This window comes from Rhamphochromis sp. 'chilingali' (genome assembly GCF_963969265.1).
Source record: "Rhamphochromis sp. 'chilingali' genome assembly, chromosome: 18".
Lineage (NCBI taxonomy): Eukaryota > Metazoa > Chordata > Actinopteri > Cichliformes > Cichlidae > Rhamphochromis > Rhamphochromis sp. 'chilingali'.
In genome coordinates this window covers 17,695,836-17,711,797 of record NC_137945.1, presented here as the reverse complement: position 1 = coordinate 17,711,797, position 15,962 = coordinate 17,695,836, and the positions used below count along the sequence as shown (strand labels likewise).

Genomic DNA, 15,962 nt, shown 5'->3' with positions numbered 1-15,962 from the left:
AGATGCAGCCAGGTTGTGGGTAATGTCGATACCTGGTTTTCAGAAGGGAAAAAGCTATGGCCCATCCACCAAATAAGACATTTTAACCTTTAATCTGTAATGCGCAATGCATGCCTCCATCCATCCATTTTCTCCCGCTTATCCAATTCAGTGCCACAAAGGGGCTGAAACTCCTCTCGGCTGTCACCGGGCAAGAAGTGGGGTAGACCTGGACAAGACACCAGTGTGGTGCAGGGCTAACTCAACAGGACAGACAACCAGGAACGCTCACATTTATACCTACGGGATTAATTTAGAATCACCACTTAACACATCATCTAGCCAGAGTAGCTGGAGAGACCCCAGACCCCAGGAGAACATGCAAACTCCACATAGGCAGCACGGTGCTGCAGAGGTCAGCACTGTCACTTCACAGCAGGAGAGGCTGGTGGGTTTGAATCCTCCAGCCAGCTGCAGCATTTCTGTGTTGAGTTTGCATGCATGTAGAATACACCCCCCTTACAGCAAATATAATCTTCCTCCAGAGGAGAATAATGAAGTTCTCACATTCAAGTGGTGGCTTAATAATGTATAATACCTCATGGTTTACAAGCCTGCAAATCTTGTTAGCTGATACACAGTTCAACAAGGGTAAATCACAATTTAGTCTCACCATTAATCTGTGATGATCACAGTAGAGAAGTCATACTATCCAACCAGTTTTACTTTTTTCCTTCAGTGTTGGCTTTGGCTAGTTTTACTTTTTTCATGTATCACTGTTAACATGCTACACACTTGAAGAGATGAAAATTAACTTTATACATGCATCTTATGTTATATGCTTGTAGTTTCTTACACCACCCCTGCCTACTTTAACTGATGAAGTACCTTAGATTTTCACAAACATCGAGTCTTTTAAGTAACATTTTTAAGCACATATAAAGACTACATGCATGTGAACTATCTGATGTAATCCACCTCCAACACTGCTCTCATTTTCATGCTGTATCTTTTTTTTTTCCATTGTATCTGACCCATGCAGTTATATCTATCTGATAAATATAAAAGTTGCCACTGACGCATGCTCTGCTCTTTACAGGGGATCCTGCTGTGCTCTCACCATCACTAACACTAACTTTTCATCTATGCAGATGGAAGCTATCCTCGTCCTTCCATACATGCATGTGGAACTTTGTGTGTCTGCTCAAGCCAAATACAAAATTACTGAAGATGGAAATGACAGTCTTCTTTTGACTGCAGTACAGTAGTCCTCACTGAAAAAAAATATTTAAGTGCACCATCACTCAGATTTGTAGTGGCACAGCACTTTAGCATTGATATGTTCATATTTGCTTCATATTGATTGCTTATATATCTCTGACTGTGTGTGTGTACATGTTTCCATTTCAAACATCCACAGAGGCAACCCTAATGGCAAGCACGTCTGCTTGTGGCCACAGTGATAGCACCTTGAATATTTTGATTCTGACACACTGCGCTCCTCAGTCACCCTTCATCCCATTTCATTTCTTCCCCCGTCTCTTCTGCTTTCCATCCACCACATGCAGAGGGATAAACAGGAGCAGCGGTGGAAGAGGATTAGGGCCTTTTTCTAAAAACACATTTGAGATGGCCCGACATGTGACAGAAGGGTACCCACTGTCCTGCCAAGTGACACCTGCTGTGTGTTTGGGCAAGTTTATCTCAGAGGATGTCACATAAACACATTACCCCCGACACACACGGTATTCAGTGCACACAAAAACGCAAACACACACACATTCACAACGTCCCCAGCTCCACTCATGCCGCCTTTCATGCGGTGCCCTGAAAAGGAACGTGTTGAGATTTCATTGGAATCACCTGCAGGTACCGAGGCCCTAGTTTGTTCCACAGAGACACTTGAAAGAGAAATTTCTTGAGACAGACAGAGAGGGGAAGGCGTGCAGAGAAAAAGGCAGTATGGCAGCAGGCAAGGAGAATCAACCATCATTTCCTAGGTCTTGACTTAAGCCACCTACCCCTCTAACTTAAATAAACAGTCATCCAAAAACAGCAGTAAAGAAGCAATAACAGCTTTCAAAAATATATCACCAGTCCTTCAGCTACTTAAACTAAAATTTTGGCTTCTTGAGCTTGGTTGAAGACACATTTGAATTTATTATAAACCATGGTGGGAAATGTTAATATTGATCCCACTGAGGTTGCAGTCTGTGCTTGGCTCGGTATTAGCAGCGGCTGTTCATAATGAACTCCTGCCTAGACATGTGTGATAAAAAACAATCTGGCAAAAACAAAGCTCAAACAACTACGTGTTTTGGTTTTTAAGGCATTTGAGGTCTGCTGTCTGAGGACACCTTGAGTTAGCAGATCCAGCTTAAATAGTAACTATGCTGACCAGGAAGCTCTCCGATACCTGAGAAACAACAGATGGAGCACAGCTGTAGCAACTTGAAAATATTGCTTTAGTTGAGGTCCACCACACACCCTGGTAGTGGCGTACTGATCGATGATGATAAATGTTGAAAATCCACATAAATAGCATCTTAGTTGGTAGCTGCAGTTAATAACTGAGCTGTAGCTCAAAGCAAAATCTTGTTGCATAGCTCATAACATACAGTCATGAGAAAAAGAAAGTTTGAGAGAGTAAATCCTTACTGCTTCCATATGAATTGAGAAGAAAAGCAGTAACCAGGCACTGCTAATCGAATGTACTTGAATAAGTGATCATAAGCAAGTGTGAGCACTTTTATAAGCAAAAGTTTGGGGATTTTGCAGCTCTGGAGCATTCAGATGTGTTTTAACACAATGCTACAATGGACTCACCCCAAGCCCAACCTTTGCAATGCTGGGAAAAACAGCAAAAAGCCCAAGAGCTGCATCTTAGGCTCAGTTAGCAAGTTAAATGTTAAAGTTCATGAGCAGGCCATACCACTTATTTATATAGCACTTTTAACAACAGCAACAGAGCTGACCAAAGTGCTGTACAATAACCTAAAAAACAACACAGGCCAAAGGTCCTCTGCAACTAGTAGTTACTGAGTCAACATGTGAGTCCCGTGAAAACATATTTCACATGGCTGTAGAAAACTTTGAAACTCTGTAACCAATACTGGTTGATATGACTGATTGTTTGGTATGCTGTTTGTTTATCAGAACATGAAAGGTGCTCTGGCAAAATAAGTATATCACATCATATTATGTGTCTTACCACCACATTAATTATAGACTAAAAATTAAAGTCTCAACAGCATTTTAGGTTTAAATTCAAGGGGGGTCATGTTGCTCCACAAACAGAGACCCGTTCATAGAAAGAGTAAATACAAACCATCAGAATCTGGAAGGATGTCCAAGCATGCATGGCAGGAGTTCACTTACCCAGGGAGAATGTGCCAAGCAAAATACAAATGTGAGCAAGGGGATATCTAAACACATGATGTCCCCTGATAGCACTTAGCTGACACGACTATGGTTATAACTGTCATTTAAAAATAACATTTACTTTTATATAATGCAAAAATATGCATAGTAACAGGCTTGATTATTTTACAACAAAATGAACAGCAAACTCCTGTTTTCACAGTGTCTATATCCAATCTGTCGCTCACCAGATTGGGCGAAAGCAGGGACTGGAAGTGGAACAGCAGCCCAGCACTGGCAATCTGCTCGAGCCATCGACGGCTAGCTTCCTGGGCCTCCTGAAGGTCCTGGGAGTCAGGGATTTCCTGGTCAACATCTTTCCCTACATTGCAGAACTGAGAGAAAATACAGAAAAGCTCAGCAGAGAGCTGAGGAAAACAACTGTATCTTAATTCCCAGTTCTAAACAAGTCACATACATAATTTACCTGGTTGAGGACAGCCAGCAGATGCTCGGAGAAGGCGCACACAGACGCAACTAGAGACTGACAGAATACCATATCGCGACGTAGCTGGATCTCTGAGTCTGCAAGGAAACAAAGGGAGGTGTGAGACTGAAAATCATGTTGATTAAAGAGTTCAAGCAGTGAAAGAAGCTGAGAAGTAGATTCAGGAAAAGATGACAGAGAAACAACAGAGCGAAGAGTCAAGATTAAAAACTGCAGTGTAAAGCAATGAAGGTCAAAGAAATAAGTGCCACAGGTCTATTATGGTAATTAAAGAGACTTTCAGTAAGGTGAACAAAAGGCTGCCCTCCCCCACCACTCCACATGTGTTGGATATTAAATAATGTATCAGGAAAAAAAAACGAGAGGAAATGACAGGTGTGCCCAAGCGGAAAATAATTGGCTGCCATAATTTCCAGAGAAATAGGCCCCTTTAAAAAGTTCAGCAATCCAACTGAGTTAAAAATAGGTTCATGAACCTCAGAAATGAATAATGTGAATGTTGCAGGGAATGACCGCAAACTTTTTGACACTATTAACCCAGTTCCCGGGGGTCTGTAAATGAGAGTAATGTCTGAGTTTTATCAGTAGTTATTCGGTCCTGGCTTCTCCAGTATAATAGTGCCAACACAAGTAGTCCTATAGATTTTGATTTATAGCTTTGGCAACGTGGAAGTTATTTTTAATGGAGTGGTTCCCAACCTTTTTACTATGGGATTTTGTTTTTCTTTAAATAATACACCTGTAACTATAATACATCACTGTCCACCTGCAATGCCTTCTGAGACTATCCATAATAGGAATTATGCTCAATTTCAGGTCTCCGCTGTCGTTCCCAAAACAGTATTTCAAAGGATAAAGGTAGGGGTGGTTTTAGTGGTTTTTTAGCGTTTGATGGGTGATTTTAAAATGCTATTATCCAAAATCCATTAGAAGTACTTGACCCAGTTCCTTCAAAGTTTTCAGGGCAAATACCTGCTACTCTCTGACTACAGACTCTCAGGAGTGTAGCTCAAGTTAACAAAAGATGATGGATGCTCAAAATCCTTAAAATATTTGAATGTCCTCGTTATTGAAAGCAGATTTGAAGGCCAGTAGAAAGCTCAGTTTTTAAGGGAGGGAACTGATATTTTATTTCACAGCTTCTCGTATACAAGACTCATAATATTTTTTAAATCATTGAAAATCAGGTGAATGGTTATTAAAGTTTTTTTTTTTTTTTTTGTTTTTTTTTAAAGTGACGGCCAGATCGGAGGGATTTCAATTTTTTGGTTCCTGACACCTTCTATTGTAAGAAACTGAGATCTAATCCTTAGATTGGGCAATGTACTTCTGACTCTTATATTGCATTTAATCATTAATATCAATTTCTGGGTTGCTTCCACGTTGTCCCTTTTGTCCTTTCTCTCCCCCTCCTCACCCCCAACCCCTTGCGGCAGATGGCTCCCCGAGCCTGGTCTTGCTGGAGCTTTCTAAGATTGAGTTTTTCCTCCCTACTGTCGCCAAGTGCTTTCTCTTTGGTGGTCATCTGATTGTTTGGGTTTTCTCTCTATAATTGTTGGGTCTTTATGATGTGAGGCAGCTGTTGTTGTGTTTTGGTGCTATAGAAATTAACCTGAACTGAATTATAACTGTAACACAAAGTGAAAAATGTGCTCTATAATTACAGGTGCACACATGAAACTATTTTCTGTGTTGTAGGTGTCTGACTTAATTCTTTCCCCTTTTTTTCATGTTTTGCGTCTGCATGTGTGTTGCTTTTATTATCTTATCTTATTGAACTTTGAGTTTGGGTCACGAGCACACAGCAAAGTCTATGGGAGTGTTATTTTGGGTTTCACTCTTAAAAAAAGGCCTAAAATTAATTTGCTGTTGCAATCTGTATTTAAACAGAGTAAATCTTCAGTGTAAAAGGAAGGGACAAACCTGTATACTGTAGTAGGACCAGGAGCAGTCGAGTCTTCACCTCTGAATAAAACAAAAAAAAAAAACAACCATTAAATAAAAGAAATTCAGTGAGGCAGTGGACAACCTTTTATCAAATCAAATAGACCCATTTCTCCTTAACTGAACTGACCTATACTTTAAATTTAAAGTCTTAAAGTCATAAATAGGACAACTCTGTGTAACTTCACTCCATCCGAGCATACAAAAAAAAACCATAACATCATAAAAACAACCAGAGGCAAAGATAACATCATAAATCCTCATTTGTTTACAGCCATCTCAGAACTCCGGGTATACTAGCAGGAGGCTGCACTGCTTGAAAAGCCATCATGGGAAGAGGAGGGGGGAAAAGTAGCATACACAGGGCCTCTGCTTATTATTAATAAGGAGACTTTTCTCAAGCGTGACCGCCCGCTCACCTTTCCCAGGAGTGTTGTGTGGCTGGCCTTTGTTTGTATCTGGAAATTTAGTGCTAGTGTGTCCATGTACAGTATTACTGTATGTGTCTGTGTATTTAATCTGTCTGCCAACGAACACAAAAGCCACACACTCCCGTTGGGAATAAATATGGACGAAATGTCTCTCTGGATAAAAATCAATAAATAAAGGAATCTCACAGAGCGCAGCTCTTTAACTCTCTGCATGTGTTCAGCTCCACCTCTGTTCCTCCAATTTATGAATCCCAGGATGGTTTCAGGTTTAAAGGTTAAGGAAAGTGCTGCAGTTAGTGGGACTGCCTGTACCCACACAACTGTAACAGAGGTTATTATTACATCTCATAAATGCGACGAGGTTTACTGGATACCCTGTCAATTTAAAGCACATTTCTTCTCCAGCCAGGCATGTTCTATCCATGATAAATATTTGATGTGACTGTGTGAGCAAGCTACAAGGCTTGAGCATTGAGAAAGCATAAAGTGTAAGGGGCTGGGTGTGCATGTTAACCATGTGAGGAGCTGCTCGGGTACACGCTGACCTTCAACATATTTAGTTATGGTTTGCGTGAGCGCCTGAACGCTGCTGGGAAGGTTCCAGGGATCCTGCTTGACGTGGAGACGCAACTTTTTGGTGCAGCTCACTCGGGGCTCCATCTCCTGCTGAAACTCTGACAGAAACACAAACATACACCGTAAATTAGCATCTACCATAGCTACATGAATGCATGTACTCTATATCAGTTGTGAGGCACACTTGGCATAAAGAGATTACCAGTCAATGAGAAAAACTGCATAAAAAAAAAAAATATCGTGCCTAGATCAGTCTGCTTAACCTCATCTTTTTCTCTTTCCTTGTCAAGCTGCACCATCTTGCTCAATCTTTCTAGAGAAAATTATAGGTCACTGATGTCCAGAGGCAACACTTCTTTTTTATTAATCAATTTTAAACTCCTGCCATCAAATCTTTTTATCACCTCGCCCAGACAGTGCTGAAAAATGAGCATAAAAGCATGTCAATCTGATGTAACACCTGTTAAAAGAAACAAAAAACTACACAGAATGACTTATAATAAAGTTTACTTTGAAAAACAACAGATCTCTGAGAGAAAGGTGGCTGTTATCAGGGGCTTTGTGTGTCTTAGAGCAACAGACAGGGCGTGAGATGCAGGAATGCTCTACTTGTCAGATAATCCTATTTGCTCTGCTATCAACCACACACATTACTAGAGTTGTGATGGATCTGCTCTGATCAAGGCGTCCTGAGGGAATTTATGCGTACAAACCCGCACACAAACAGGCGCGCGCACACACATACACACACAAACCCACACACACACACAAACCCACAAAGAGAAGCGGACCTATTTTCAGTTCAAGCATATTTGCACTGACTTGAGGACAGCTGTAGATGAGAGGGGAGGCTGTGCGCCAAATGGGTTGGAGTGTTTGCAAGCTTTAGTAATCAACATGACAGAATCACTGCATAATTTTCTATTTTTTTCCCCTCTTACTGCACACTGCACTTTCAAAAAGCATAAAATAAACAAACTTTGTCATATGAGAGCAAAGCACAATACAAACCACCGGGATATAAAACAGATAGCATTTTTGCAAAGACAGAAAGAAAACAATTGCTGATGTCAACCACTTTTCTTATCTTAAAATGGACTGAGTCATCCGAATAGCGCTCCACAGAGGATAAAAGGGCAATGTAAGCTAGTTTGAATTTGTGTGGGGAATGATAAAGGGTAAATTCTGTCCTTTTTCAGTAACATTTGCTACATTTTTGTTAGAGAGATAAAACACAACAATAGAAAATGCGGTTAAAAACCAAGGCTAGGAGGAGGTCAGGTAGCAAATAAACAGAGTAAAATTAAACGATCATATAGCATACAAGCTCAAGAGCTTTTATAGGGTCACATTTTCAATTGACTGGTAAGTAGCACTACAATAAACCGTAAAGTGAAGATGAGTACCCAACTAAGTGGTGCTATTTCAGCGCTATAAAGGGAAGGACACCACAATGACTGAAAGTGAAAAGAAGTGGAAAAGTGCAGAGGCAGAGGGGAAATGGCTGGGAATCTGTTTGGGGTTTTTTAAAAACATTCTCAAATCCACCTACAACACTTTCCCCAAAGTCTGTGCACACACTCATTACACAACAGGAAGTTACTGCCCCTATGTGCAGGCGGCTGCAGCATTTTTCAGTGCCTGTTCTGTTTTATGTCCACATTGGTGCTGTCGGTGCTCAAGAGTCTCTAGCATCATCTTTTTCTTTGTCCTTTCTCCCAAAACGATGCAAATATAACACAGAAGAAAACACATAAGTAATTAGCTTTAATGAAAAGGTTAAACTTTTTCTATTAACAAGGGTGCAGGTGACGACATCACCGGCACAAGGGGCTGTCTTACCTTGTAATCCTCTTCCAGGTGTGAAGCATTTGGTCTGCTCAAATGCCCGAGCCACTACTGCTCCTGTCAGCATGCTAGTGATTGAGTCCACCTGAAGACAGAACAAGGGTCAAGCTGATGCACTTGATACAGTTTCCTCACACAGTATGGATCGAAAGTACTGCATGTGGGTGTGGATGGAAGCAAAAAACTGCCCAGGCATACCCAACACCTGCTTTTCCTGCTCTTTCTGCAACACACATACACACGTTGACAGAGCCGCAGTGAACAAAGTTTGTGCTTTGTTTACACACTGCACAGCAGAGACAGCCAACCATGGCTTGTTTTTTTGTGCTTGTCCTCTGCCGATTGAAATGTCCTCATAAAACACGTAATAAGATTTGGTCGGTCTTTGCTCTAAAGGTTCCAGAAAGGTCAAGGATCATTAAGGCTCTTGCAATTTTTCCCTTCCTGAGCACAATTCAAAAATACACAATCCCTGCTTTTCATACCCAAAAGCCCCAATAAACATTTGACCTTTGGAAAAAACAATAAGTTACACATGAAACAAGAGCATCTCTTTGTGTTTGAAATTCATTCACTGTGCATTTTGGTCTCATATTTGTGTTAACACACAAGGAAATAACTATCACACAATACCATTAGGCGACACAATAACATGTTTCTTTCATTTTAACCAGGCAACAAAAAGGGAGCAAGTGTTTGGACAATGACACCGATGTGATTGAAGTGCAATTGCTGTAACTGTTTTGTAATTACAGCTATTTTTATACACAGTTCCTAACTAACGGGATTTTAAATATAAAGATTGTTTTTAATACTTGGATGAAAATCATTTGCAGTGACTGCCTGAAGCCTAGAATCACCAAATGCTGTATTTCCTCCCTTCAGAGGCTCTATCAGGTCTTTACTGCAGTCGCTTTGAGTTGCTTAATGTTTGTGGGGGTCTGCATTTGGTTTTGTTTTAGTGACTGAAAAGCAGGCTCTGTAGGGATGAGATCAAGAGACTGACTTGGTCACTGAAGAATATCTCCTATCTCTGCTTTGAGTAACTTTTGGGTTGATTTGCAGTAAGCTTTGGGCTATTGTCTATTCTTACTGTCCAGTCAGTTTTGCAGCATTTAGCTGAATCTCAGCAGCAGCAGTTGAAAAACACTAGTAGCCTCATTCCATCGGCATCTATGCGTGCCCATGCTGTAACATTGCCTCCACAGAAAATGGGGTGCTCAAGAGTGTAACTGCTGGTTTGCACTTTGTTGTGAACCTCATGAATATAAATTGATTGTAGACCTTCACAATGATATGTCTACCTCCTCAAGAGTGTTTTTCACCTGGATGGATCTTTAAAAAAAAAACAAAAAAAAACATCCACTTTAGTTGTCTTCTGTGGGCTTTCAGGGCTTCTGGTGTTGTAGGCTCAGATGGGTATTCTGTCTTTATAGGAATGTACCATATTGTTCATTTTGTCCACTCTTAAAGTCTTTGCTTTGTCCTGTTGGTTTTTAGCATAGTGATGGCTTCTTTCAGTTGCAATGACACCTGAACAGGGAATCAATTTATCTTTTATCTTCTGAATTCACAGAATGGAATAAGAAGGTGGCAGACCTCACCTGGCCATAAGCCTAATGTGAACTACTCTTAGCCACTTAAACACTAGTATCGTGGTTCCACTGAAGTGGCAGACTATGTATTATAAAAATGTCTGTCTCCACTTCAATCACACCTTGACTGCTGGATTTAAACTGTGCACTGTGGTGTTTAGAGGCTAAATAACAGAAAATGTGTCATTGTCCAATAACCAACATTAAGTCTGAGGAATGTCCTGGGAAAATAAAATTGTGTACAAAAAAAACTTAATAACTCATATTTCACCCACCTGGCTAAACAGGTGCTCTAGAAAGCTGTGAAGCTTCTTCTGCTTATCATGTGACAGCCACACACTCGAGGGCATCTCATCTCCTGCAGAGGGGGGATTACAACTGTACTGTAGTAAAACCAGTGCATAGGTTTACTGTATGTGGACAGAAAGTCCAGTGCATTCTAGTTAGTTCTGGTTCAAATACACTGTTACCTGTTACAAGACAGCCTTTTACAATATTACTGTTGACAAAGGCTACGGTTTATGACACCGAGCTGAAACAGGGTTTTCCTCCCTACTGCTGCATGGTCACAGGTTACTTAATGTGATCAATCATGAGGATATTACACAGAAAATACAACTCATGAATGGTTTATACCGATAAGCTTTATGTGGAGGATAACAGTGTCCCTATTGTTGCATTTTGTATACCTGAGTCCATGTCGTCACTGTGAACGTAGGAGCTGCAGTGACTGCTGCAGATGCTGGTGAAGGAGGCAATGGAGTTTCGATTGCTGTTACAGTCACTGATAAGAAATTTGAGAAAAAAATTTTAAGATGACGTATACTTTAGAGGTGCACATAATAACTGATATGGATAGGTTTGATATCATACACTTTAGGTATGGAAAACTAAGCCATGCATCTGCATTTATTGTATGAAAAGCTATGCATAAATATTGCTTTATATTACAACTTTGCTACTTGTTTTTCGAAAATCTTTTAAATGATAAAGACTCTCAGAAATTCGATCACCCTATGTGACCATGTTTGACTTTGGTTTTACCTGTATGAGTCTCTGTTGCTGATTGTGTCATGCCCGGAGTCCTCCTGCTCATCCCCTGCCATATTAAAACAGACTTTCTTCCCATTCCTTTCACCCTTCTCTCCCTCACTCTCTCCCGTAATGTAGCTCTCAGGGGTTCTCACCTCTGAGGCTGGAGGATGGGTGATGGAGGATAGAAGGCTGATGGAGAGAGAAAGGAAGGAAAGGAGGGGGAAAAAGGAAGAAAGGCAGGAAGGGTTATTTAAAACTATGACGTTCATCCAAATCTAGAAACAAAGCAGCATGATAACAGCAGCTCCTTTGATCATACACATGATCTTACACATGTCCCAGCACTGAAACGTTTTCATTGGTGGATACAGTCTGCACTTTAGCCCACGCAAATGTAGTAAGCTTCCACAGCTGAGTGAGCAGGCCAAACTCAAACCCCAGTCCGTTTGTGTTTGACTTCCGCACAACAGCTTCAGATGTCAGGGATCGGCATCGTATTAATAGGTTCAAACATGTAGCAAGGTGCAGCTGTGTCAACACGCTGCAGCACGGCTGCAGAGATCAGCTCCGCTCTTATTATTACCCTTGGCTTGCATTCTGTTAGACAGCTATCAGAGAAGCAGGAAGAGGCTACGTGGGATATTTTCACAGTTGCAGCAACACATGGTGGCATTTAAAGCCATATTCCAATAAATTCTAGGCTAGGGATTTTTTTTTTTATAAATCTCTCCCCACGCAAAACACTGGCACGCGATGTCTGTTTACATTTCAGACTTATTTTAATTTGTGTCTGCTTGCATTTTCCATCGTGTCACACCATTGGCCTCCAAGACGTTTCAGAGGCAGAGGGGATTCATCAAAAATAAACAACCTGTCTCTCTGATGGACCCCAAATGCATCCCAGTTTGATGCCTATTTTTATGATTTTCAACACCTCTCCTCACCTCCTCCCCCTCCCTCCCCTGACCCCCTTTCTACCCATTCACAGGCTGACTAGGCCACAAAGATGCCCTCATTAAGGTCCACTCCAGGAGGCACCACAATGCCCCTTGTAAAACTGAGTGACATTCCATCGCCATGGAGAAGCCCTCCAGGCTCTGTGATTGGCTATTGGTTAATAAAGAAGTGAACGCAGTTTGGGGCCTTTGGGGCGAGGGAGCAAAGCAGAATAACAATGAGTGGATCAGAGAAGTGGCTTCAAAAGAGAGAGACAGAAAAAAAAAAGAGAGAAAAAAGGAGAATGAGAACAGGCCAAAGTACATCACTGCTTATTGCACCAAATCAGAAAGATCTCTTAATCTCCAACAGGAAGCTCTTTAACCCACTTTGACACATTAAACTATTAGACTTCCATCACATTTATTGCATCTGTAAGTGTGTCTGCATTACAAAAGCTCCACATCAGGCTGTTCCACAGTAAGAAATTTGCATAATGATTCACTCCATAATGAGATAAATAAGTCAGTGGATCCTATAGCTCTCCACCCACTGCTAGTCATGGTACTTTTTTATAATGTGCAAAGAATAAGGAAAAGATATGAAAACGGGTGGTATGGATTCAGGAAGGGAGGAGGCCCTGATATAATGCACGTCGCCAGGAATGTCCTCACACAGCTGCGAAGCCTTCTCGGTGGCCCTGGAGACAAAGGTTCACAGGTCACCGCCTCAATGGATTCCTCGCTGGCCGGCCAAGAACTTATGTAACGTGGAGTTGTTTGCTTTTCCCAAATTGCTTACGGATATTTCTAATCTGCCACAAATGTACCGTAGACTTCCTCTGATGTTGGGAACGGAAGAGGACTGCGTGTAACATAATGCACAAAATAGTCACCCGAGTTCATTATTACATCCTTCATGTAGTGCTGTCAGAGCTGACCACACCCAGTACAGAAAAGGAAGAGTCACAGTGAGCAAAGAATGTCAGTCTGCAGTATCCATGCTGATGGGTGCAAATACATCAAGAGATAGGAAATGAGATAAAGAAAAAGACACAGACAAGCGTAGACAAGGGAGGAAAAGGTGCCTGTAGTATTTGTAGCAGTTAAAGTAGTAGTAATAATGACCCTTGGCCAATTTGTGAACAGGTTAATGAAAACTAATCTGCTAAAGTTCTCAAAGCACCCACAAAAGGTCAAAGAGATTCAGTCACACTGCTGATGCTTGCAGTGCATCCTATTAGTATCACTCGTGGCCAACCTTACAGCTCAGCCTTAACAAGCTCCTTAAGTGCTCGTGTGTATCCGCATGTTTGAACAGATAGCTGATGCTAAAGGTCACTTTTGCTTTGGTGGGTACGTCTTGGACCATTTCAGTGTGCATGGATGCAACTACTTTAATTGCCATCGACAGGAGCATAATGAAATTTGTCCAGACTCACTCATTACGAGCCCTGCCGTGGACTCCGCTCATTATTACCGCAGTTAGGTGACAGCTCCGCTTGCAATGTTTAATGTCATTCTCCGAATGTTGCTGCCTTAGCTGAGAAGACTCCTAATGACTAAATCACCACAATGGCCCTTCTTCATCACACACATTATAACCAGTTAGCTTTCCACCAGTAAATATTACAAATTGCTGCAGCAGCAATCTGTAGATAAAAGTTTCTCTTTAAAGGCCACTGAGGAAAACGAAATCGAGCGTCACACCCTCCTACATGAGACAGTACTTCCTGGTTCACGGGTGGTGTGGCTAAGTTTGACAGGAGGAGTGTTTCCCATTTCCTTTCCATTGCCTCATTGACTCCAAATAATGAGTCCCGTAACAGAAACAAGCATGCCAAAATCCTGATTGGCCACACACTACTTTTCCAGCACAAATTGTGTTTTATAGAGAAAAAAAAAATCCAAATCAACACATTTCCGCCCAAATCTTTGTCACATGCATTGCATTCATAGGTGCTGTATGTTTACTAATGCCCAGCTGTTGCACATTTATTATGCGTGTTACTTTGGCTACAGCATGCTATATGACACAATCTGGTTTCAAAGGTCTGTGATCATTAATGAAACATATTTCATTGAGAGTAGGTATGCACACAAAGCTCACTCATGAATGTGGGCGCCGTGTGTCTCCATCTCCCTGACAGCAGCAGTAAGTTTATAGAGAAGTTTCTGATATGCATCCAGGGTGAGCAGGTCTTCTTCTCTGAGCAGGAAACGAAGGCCGTGGCCCTCGGTCCGCCCCAGGCTATGACCCGATGGTGCTGCCATAGTTGTAATGGTGTGCTGCACATTTACCATGGGGTTCAGCTTACCTGAACATAGAAGCATGATGAAAAAAAAAACAGTAGAATACAAATAAAAATAAAAGCTGGACATGTGTGTGGTATACCACAAATGATCAATGATATGTGCAAAATGACTTTTTTAAAAATGTTTTCTATTTTCTGATGAAACAAATACCTTGAGCTCTGGTGTGAACTTGCAGCAACTTTTATTTTTTATATATATATATATATATATATATATATATATATATATATATATATATATATATATATATATATATATATATATATATATATATATATATATATATATATATATATATATTAAATTAATTTTTTTTTATGTGCATTAAATTGGCCAAGGGTCATTATTACTGTGTGTATGTATTTAGCTATACATTTGATTATATATTGACTGATTTGTAATGATTAAATAATGTTAAGTGGTGTAGGATCACATAAGTGTAAACTGCAATCTTCTCCTTTTTGAGCTATTATTGAGCAACTTGATGGCTTTATGTACAATGCATTTAGTTGTGTATTGTATTTCTATTTACATGTAACTATAAATACAGACATATCAATCAATATGTAAAATTCCTCCACTGTCCTGGTGGGTTTTGTTATGCTCACCCTGCTCAGCACTGCTGCGGCCTCCTTTCTCCAGCGTATTCTTCCTGTTGTCCAGCTGCACACCAAACGCACTTCCCAAAGAGGTTGTGGTCTTTGGATAGGACACCTCCATCACATTAATGTGACAGTTTGTGGGGCAGAAGTCACTACTATGGAGAGGAGACACCTTGGCCTTTGCCTGCTTAAAGGTGGGCCATGCCCGGTTCTTGAGTACCCGGGAAAACTGGAACAAGAGCAATAAATTATAATAGTTTCAATGATTTTCTTTCAGGATTTTACACAATCACAGCAATTACAGCAGTGAAAGCCACCTTTTGTTACACTGGTAGGCGGTGGGCTACAAAAGGAAGAATATTTGAATTATGCAGCTCATGTGAAACACAACGGTGTATTTATCTAGCTAAATGTGCTGTTTTGTTTTTACATTCTATGCGTGACATCTGGTCCTAGAAGAAAAGAATAAACACCAATTTCTGTATGTTCTCAACATTCAAACTCAAATATTTAAACCGAATGAAAGATCCAAGACGGACTCATAAGATTATCATTATGTGAAGAATTCCAGACCTCAACATCATCATTTATCATGAACGGAGTTAAAACGGTACATAGCAGCTTGTATCATCATGTTGTAATTACGACTCGAAGTGGTCTGGTTCATCTTTTCTGATGGTCACTGTGTCAGCCTAGAGATCACAGAGTCATAAAATCTTGCTTTTTTGTGACACGACAGCCCCCACATTCCTTCCCGACTAACCGTGCATGATATCATCTGTAAGACTGTGTTAGCGGCAAAAGAATGTAAACAGAAAATGGCAAAACGAAAG

The 15,962-nt window shown here is 40.8% G+C and overlaps 1 protein-coding gene across 2 annotated transcripts in view; it reads right to left on the bottom strand.

The window, feature by feature from the left end:
- prex2 (phosphatidylinositol-3,4,5-trisphosphate-dependent Rac exchange factor 2) overlaps positions 1-15,962 on the bottom strand; it is a 93,687-nt gene that overhangs the window by 23,160 nt on the left and 54,565 nt on the right. The window contains exons 24-33 of one of the 2 annotated variants that reach the window (XM_080864973.1): positions 15,136-15,358; positions 14,322-14,529; positions 11,286-11,465; positions 10,931-11,025; positions 10,517-10,599; positions 8,641-8,731; positions 6,768-6,896; positions 5,771-5,812; positions 3,818-3,924; positions 3,588-3,734 (exon numbers count right to left, since the gene is read on the bottom strand). In XM_080864973.1, the coding sequence (XP_080721099.1) occupies positions 3,588-3,734; positions 3,818-3,924; positions 5,771-5,812; positions 6,768-6,896; positions 8,641-8,731; positions 10,517-10,599; positions 10,931-11,025; positions 11,286-11,465; positions 14,322-14,529; positions 15,136-15,358 (1,305 nt within the window). The remainder of the gene's footprint in view (positions 1-3,587; positions 3,735-3,817; positions 3,925-5,770; positions 5,813-6,767; positions 6,897-8,640; positions 8,732-10,516; positions 10,600-10,930; positions 11,026-11,285; positions 11,466-14,321; positions 14,530-15,135; positions 15,359-15,962) is intronic. The other variant, XM_080864974.1, reaches the window with a different exon arrangement.